This window comes from Musca vetustissima, unplaced genomic scaffold, assembly GCF_032173495.1.
Source record: "Musca vetustissima isolate MV318-11 ecotype Yass unplaced genomic scaffold, APGP_CSIRO_Mvet_v1 utg3263, whole genome shotgun sequence".
NCBI classification, from domain to species: Eukaryota; Metazoa; Arthropoda; class Insecta; order Diptera; family Muscidae; genus Musca; species Musca vetustissima.
The window spans coordinates 234,901-242,409 of record NW_026882278.1 but is presented as its reverse complement, the minus strand read 5'-3'; the positions used below and the strand labels follow the sequence as shown (position 1 = coordinate 242,409).

Here is a 7,509-nt window from a genome sequence, read left to right as displayed (position 1 = left end):
TTATTAGATGAACAAATATTTGGTAATGATGTAAATTATTTTAAAAAAAGTGATTTATTATTAATTTTTTTTTTAAATTATTATTTAGACAAATGCTTTAAACAACATTGGAATTTGTTATAAATCAGGGGGTATATCAGCAACAACAAATTAATAGTGCAATAACGTCGAAAGACCACAATACACACAGCTGCCCAATACTGCTGCTGGCAATTACCAAAAAATAATACAAAACAAAAATTAACCACCTCACCGGTTAACGTGAAATGTTGCCATTCACACCACAAGTCGTTAAACGTTTATTGGCATTAAAAAAGTGTAACGAAGACAGCGTCGAAGGCAAGTGGTCCGAAAAGGCCGTCAAAAATCTCGTCAAGAAAATCAAAAAGAACTCCTCCCTCGAAGAACTTGAACGTGCCATATCCACACAAAATCCCAATACCAGGTGTGTTACTGTCCCACGCAGCAAACCCACTGCCTCGGGTGAAAACCTACGCAAGGGTTTGCCGCATGTTATCTACTGTCGTTTGTGGCGCTGGCCCGATCTGCAGTCGCAAAATGAATTGAAGGCCCTGGATCACTGTGAATATGCCTTTCATTTGCGCAAAGATGATATCTGCATAAATCCATATCATTACAAGAAATTGGAGCTATCCATATTAGTGCCGAAATCATTGCCCACACCACCGGATAGTATTGTTGACTATCCGCTCGATAATCACACCCATCAAATACCAAATAATACGGAATACAATGCAGCCACAATACGTAGTGCGTCGTTAAGTCCACCACAGTACATGGATATTGGAAGAAATCATCCACAGCAGCAGCAGCAACAACAGCATATATATCAACAGGATCCACGATCGCCAAGTAATTTCTTTACCGGTAATATGAGTGGAGCTACGGCTCAACAACAACAGCAACAACAAATGTCCACAAATAATTTGCCACCCGGTGTGGCATGCAACATGGACTCACAGTCGAGTGTGCTGAGTGTGGGCAGTAATAGTATGCCAAATACCGGCACACCACCACCGGGTTATATGAGTGAAGATGGTGATCCGGTAGATCCGAATGATAATATGAATATGACACGATTAACACCGCCGGTTGAATCGGCACCAGTTATGTATCATGAACCGGTAAGTAGATATATTACGATGTGGATTTATTACTATTAACTTTTTTTAATTTATATGCGCACAGATTCTTTGGTATAAAGGTAGCTATGGACTAGCAGAACAAATCTGTAAAACAAATCATGCCCAAAAAATTGAGTCTAGTCACTCAAAATTACTAAAAGGAAATTGTCTTAAAATTTGGATTTTTTTGCTAAAAAAAAAGAAAGGGTTTCTTATGGTCCATTTCTCATAAACTGTTTGAAATATCAATTTCCTTTCTTTAGCATTTTTGTAGCTATGGACTAGTAGAACAAATCTGCAAAATAAATCATGTCGGAAAAATTACATCTAGTCCCTCGAATTTGCCAAAAGAAAATTGACTTGTAAATACAACCATTTTTCTAATGACCCATAACCTGTAAACGATTTGGAATTTCGATTTGCTGTCTTCAGCATTATGGTAGCTATGGACTAGCAGAACAAATCTGCAAAATAAATCATGGCCGAAAAATTGCATCTAGCCCCTCAAAATTGCAAAAAGTAATTTTGTAACAAAATATAGCAGAAAATGTGGAATTTTTAAGGACATTTTTCTTATCCCCCTATATCACGTTATCTATTTGGAAAATCGATTTACTGTCTTCAGGTTATTTATTGCCATGGACTAGTAGAACAAATCTGCAAAAAATATAATCTGCGAAAAATTGACTCTAGACCATCAAAATTGAGTAAACGAAATTTTGAACTTTTTTTCTTTTTCTTTCCAGGCATTTTGGTGTTCCATTTCCTATTATGAATTAAATACCCGTGTGGGTGAAACATTTCATGCATCACAGCCCTCGATTACGGTCGATGGCTTTACCGACCCCTCCAATTCGGAACGTTTCTGCTTGGGTCTACTCTCCAATGTTAATCGCAACGAAGTTGTCGAACAGACACGCCGTCACATTGGCAAAGGTGTACGCCTGTACTATATTGGCGGTGAAGTGTTTGCCGAATGTCTCAGCGATTCATCGATTTTTGTACAATCGCCAAATTGTAATCAACGCTACGGGTGGCATCCGGCAACCGTATGCAAAATACCGCCCGGCTGTAATTTGAAAATATTCAATAATCAGGAATTTGCCGCTTTGCTGTCACAATCGGTGTCGCAGGGTTTTGAGGCCGTGTATCAGCTAACTCGGATGTGTACCATACGTATGTCGTTTGTTAAGGGTTGGGGTGCGGAATATCGCCGGCAGACGGTAACCTCTACACCCTGTTGGATTGAGCTGCATTTGAATGGGCCATTACAGTGGTTGGATCGGGTACTAACACAAATGGGTTCACCACGCATGCCATGTAGTTCCATGTCTTAAATTGTTTTGTTGTCTTTTTTTCAACATGATTTATATATATTGGATTTTAGTATATATGATTGATTGAGTATATAGAATTTAGAACAGAAAAAAAATTTAACTTTTTTCAATATTTTTTTCTGCTAATTTTCCTTTTCTTTACTAAAAAAGAATGCATGTTTTTCTTTTTTTTTAATTTTAATTTAGTTTTGTAAGTTTTTATAACGTGTAACGTGTTAATTTTTTTTAACATAATTTTAAATATGTTGCCGTATTTTTTTAATATTAAATTTTTGTGCTTGCATTTTTTGTTCCTTATTTTATTTTTAATTTCCCTAGAATTGCATATTAAAAAAATACTATATAATAATATATTGTTGAGCAACTTGGTTAGTAGTTTGTGTGTATGTATGTGTAATTGTAGTACATATATATTTAATTGTTTAGCAAAGAAAATTTAAAAAAAAATCAATTGCAAATATTTTATAAAATAAAAAAATGGACAGATTTTTTTCTATACCCTCTGGCTCGGCTAAAAATGTTTTTGTTAATTTCAGTTTACAGTCTGTTTTGCCTGTCAAATTAAAAATTAAAACTAGATTTAAAATCTATTATTGCTTAATTAATATACAGTTTTTTTTCTTGGGTTCAAAACCTAAAATTTACAAAAACAAATAAATTGATAAAAAAATTAAAATTATAAAAAATTAAAATTATAAAAAAAATACAATTTATAATAAAAATTAAATTTATAAAAAAATTAAATTTGTAAAAAAATAATATTTGAAGTGATTATTAAAAAAATAAATATATATAACAAATTATATAAAAAAAATATATATTATACATAAAAATATTGAACGTTGATAAATATTTTTTTTTTTTTTGAAAACAAAACAACAAAAAGTAAACACAAAAATCAGGTGAAAATTCGATTTAAAATTAAAAAAAAGAAAACAACATACAAACGTAACCAATTATTATTACATATATATACATACTAAGAAGCATCTTAAAAAACGGCAAAAAATATTATTCTGCATATTTTAATATTTTACAACAACAAGATACTGTTAATTTTTTTCTCCTTTTTTAATTAAAAAAATCTTAAAAAAAAAACAAAATTGTCATTTTTTTTATTTTTATATTAATCTTCATATTTTACAACAACAAAATACTGTTAGAAATTTGTTTTTTTTTTAATTTGAAAAAAAAATTTTTTTCTTAAAAAATAATTATTTTTTTTTACATTTTTTTTTTGTTATGCTGTCCCATTTTTTTTTAATTAAAACATAAAATGTTGTAAAATTAATTTTTTTCAAAATCTTTGTTATAACAATAATACAAACCTATTAGATTTTATAAAAACAAAAAAATATTTAAAATATTTTCATAAGTTTTTAATATTTTTCTCCTTAACTTTTTAAATATATAACACAAATATGTATGTTATAATTTATTATTATTTTTTTAATTATAAAATGTTTTTTGAAAACATTTTTAAAATATAAATTTTAAACTAAAAATTATGTAAATCACACACATATATTTTAACAAAATTTTCGATTTTTTTGTTATTATGTTCAAAGCCATAACTTCTCAATTTATTGAAATTTAAATTTACACTCCTCAGCATTATTGTAGCTATAGTTGTGGACAATCGATTTGCAACTCAAAATATATTAGAAAAATTACAGCCAATCCCAAAAAAATTTAAAAATCAAATTTAAATTAAAAAGAAAAAACAATTCCATTTGTGGGCATTTGCAGGCCACTTTTCTTAAAGGTTATATCTTCTAAACTATTGGCTATATGAATTACCTGTCGTTGGCTAATTGGTAGCCATGGCCGAGGAGTATTAAAGTGTCAAAGGGACTATGGCGAAAAAATAATATGTGGACCCTTAAAATTACCAAAAGAAATTAGTAAAAAAAAATGTTGACAAATTTTGAAATTTTCATGTTTTTTAGAAGGAAATTTTCATTACGGGTCATATCTCCTAAACCATTTGGAATATCGATTTCCCGTCTTTGGCAAATTTGTAGCTATAGTCTAGGAGAAGAAAACTCCTATAGAACCTATCCTCAAAAAATGGCATGTTGACTCTCAAAATTACCAAAAGAAAATTGTAAAAGAATGTGAACAAAAATATCATTTTCTTTAAGAAGACATTTTTATTATGGGTTATATCTCCTAAACCATTTGGAATATCGATTTCCTGCCTTTGGCAGATTTGTAGCTCTAGTCTAGGGGAACACAAATGGTAAGGGAACTATTGCCGAAAAATAACAACTAGACCCTCAAAATTGTTAAAAGAAAATGCGAAACAAAAATGTTGGCAAATTGAACTTTTTCAACTGTGGACATTTTTATTTCGATCCATATTTCCTCAACCATTTGGGATATCAATTTCCTGTCTTTGACAAATTTGTAGCATTAGATTAGGAGTGCCCAAGTGTCAAAGGGACTATCCCTGAAAAATTATTCCTAGTCCCTTAAAATTGCTAAAACGAAATTGTATGGGAAAAATGTATTCATATTTAATTTCTTGTGTAAAATTAAAGAGGACAGTTTTCTTTTGGGCTATATCTTTTAAACTGTTTGGAATATCAATTTCCGGTCTTTAGCAGATTTGTAGCTATAGACTAGGAGAAGAAATGTCTCAAAAGGAATATCCCTGAAAAAAATCTATTCTAGTCCATGGATATTGTTAAAACGAAAAAATTTTCCTGTTTTTAATGAATTTTTAAGAAAGTTTTTCTTACGGGCCTATCTATCTTCTAAACCATTTTGAAAATTAATTTTCCGGCTTAAGAAAATGTATTGCCCTTGAAGAGGAGTACAAAAATGTTAAAGGAAGTATACCTGAAAAAGTATACCAGCTAAAACTACTTTGTGTTTAAAATGTTGAATTTTTAAAATTTGTTATGAAATTTAAGGAGAAAAAAACCTTTTCAATTTCGTTACAATAATGCTAGGTTTGTACTATTGTCGGAAATCAAACTGCACAGCCACATATCAAGTTTGTTAAACAATTTTTTTTTCTGTTTTTTCAAAAAAAATAATTAGTTTTCTGATATAAGTTTTATTGATTTTTCAAAATCTACTGCCCCCCTGAAAATAAGGTGAAAAAAGAATATTAACAAATTGTTCAAATTGTAACCTCACACAAAAGAATATATAACATACATATATTTCAATAAAATCTACATATATATACATACAAAAATATATATGTAAAGAAGGAAGAAAGAAAGAAAAAAATCAGCAAAAGATCCACATCCAAAAAGTAAAGAAAATATTTTTAAAATAACATCTTTAGCTATAGTTATTATATACATATATGATGAAGAATAAAAAAAAACAATTACATTTAATACAATTATACAATATGCATACCAAAACCATATACATATATATACAATAATATTATATAAAACAAAATACAGGATGGCCATTTATACTACATTGCAATATTAACAACAACAGAAATCCATAAACAAAAAACCCATGAACTGGAAACTAGGCTTCGGGGGCATAACAATCCGAAATAGATTTGTTTCTGTCCCCAGGCCTTTTTTCGGTCATGTACCAAAAGGTATAACAATGATGAATTTATAGAAAGCAAAATAAACACATTTACATACGAAAAATAAAATTAAACATAATTATCTACATAGTCTACTCTTTTTTTACAATACAATTTTATTATTATTATTTTTTTTTTTTAATTAAGCAAGAAAAAAATTAAAACTATTTTTAAGAATAAAATTCAAAAAAAACTGAAGAAGAAGAACAAAGAAATTGCATTACTATTTACAAAACAAACAAAAAATATTAAGCAAATTAATAACAAAAAAATATATACATAACAAATAATATATATTTTATAAAGAAAAAAAAAACACACACACACAAACAAATTTTGAAACTTTAAAAAATAAATCAAAAACAAAAATATCACCTTCAAAAAATTAAATGTGTGAAAAACCAAAGCGTCACACACCAACCTCCCCAAAAACAAAGTATATATTTACGATTTCAAAATGCTGCAAAAAAGAAAAAGAAATAATTAAAATGGTTAGTTCCATTGAAAAATTGTAATTTGCCAACAATAACAAAACAAATGCGATAAGATGTTTGAATTACAAAAAAAAAAATTAAAATAAATAAAGTACATATATATCATGCAAAAGAACTTAATTATATTTAATATAAAAGTCAATAATAAACATATGTATCTACAAGAAAATATTGTTTTACTTAATCATTACAATTCAATATGAGTACGATTTTAAATCGCATAGTCTAAATGTCCCCTACAGCCGCTCTCAACGTTGTGTGTTAATCATTACGGTTGCATTACATTTCAATGCGTCACGCTGAAGAAGAAGAAGAAGGCACAACGTTTTTTCTTGGTCCATTTACTGTTAAAGAAATTATATGGCAAAAAAAATTAAATTGCACAATTTATTTTTTATTTCGTTTTGTATAATTTGTATATTTTATTAAGTCACTTTTTATTATGATTTTCCTTTTAACACTGAATATTCTCTTCTCTTACACAAAGTAACTGCTCACCAGAGTGTGTTAATCATTTGCAGTACATAACGATCCGTAATGAAGAAGAAAACACACACAACTATCTGTTTATTTTCGTTAAATTTTATTAATTAAAACATATATTTTATTAAATAATAATATTATTTTAATATTCTATTATAATTAATAATTATTTTTTACAACATTTATAATTTTATATTATGAATATTATCTATTTTGATTGAATGTAAAGTCGCTCTCTGTTTTCCATGGCACTCTCTGCCAAAGTTGAGTGCGTTAATCATTTGCAGTACATAACGATCCGTAATGAAGAAGAATACACAATTACTACTTGTTATTAATTATTTTCCTTTCATATTATTAGATTATATTTTATTGTATATTTTGCCTAGTTTAATATATTGTTTTTTTTTAATTCAATGCTACTCTCCGTCTCCTTTTTTTTCTATGATCGCCTTTGACAGCTCAGTAGCGTGTTAATCATT

The 7,509-nt window shown here is 28.5% G+C and overlaps 1 protein-coding gene across 1 annotated transcript; it reads left to right on the top strand.

Annotated features, from left to right (window-relative positions):
* The first annotated feature begins 224 nt into the window (after positions 1–224).
* Positions 225–2,483, top strand: LOC133328511 (mothers against decapentaplegic homolog 3). Its single transcript, XM_061537072.1, has 2 exons — positions 225–1,145; positions 1,892–2,483. Exons 1-2 carry the CDS (start codon positions 267–269, stop codon positions 2,480–2,482), a joined length of 1,470 nt encoding a protein of 489 aa, XP_061393056.1. The 5' UTR covers positions 225–266; the 3' UTR covers position 2,483.
* Positions 2,484–7,509: the final 5,026 nt, after the last annotated feature.

Excerpts from the sequence above, each read along its gene's own strand:
- LOC133328511 (XM_061537072.1), top strand. The coding sequence starts at position 267 with ATGTTGCCATTCACACCACAAGTCGTTAAACGTTTATTGGCATTAAAA. Across the intron at positions 1,146-1,891 it reads CAGTTATGTATCATGAACCG|GCATTTTGGTGTTCCATTTC; the intron begins GTAAGTAGATAT and ends TTTTCTTTCCAG.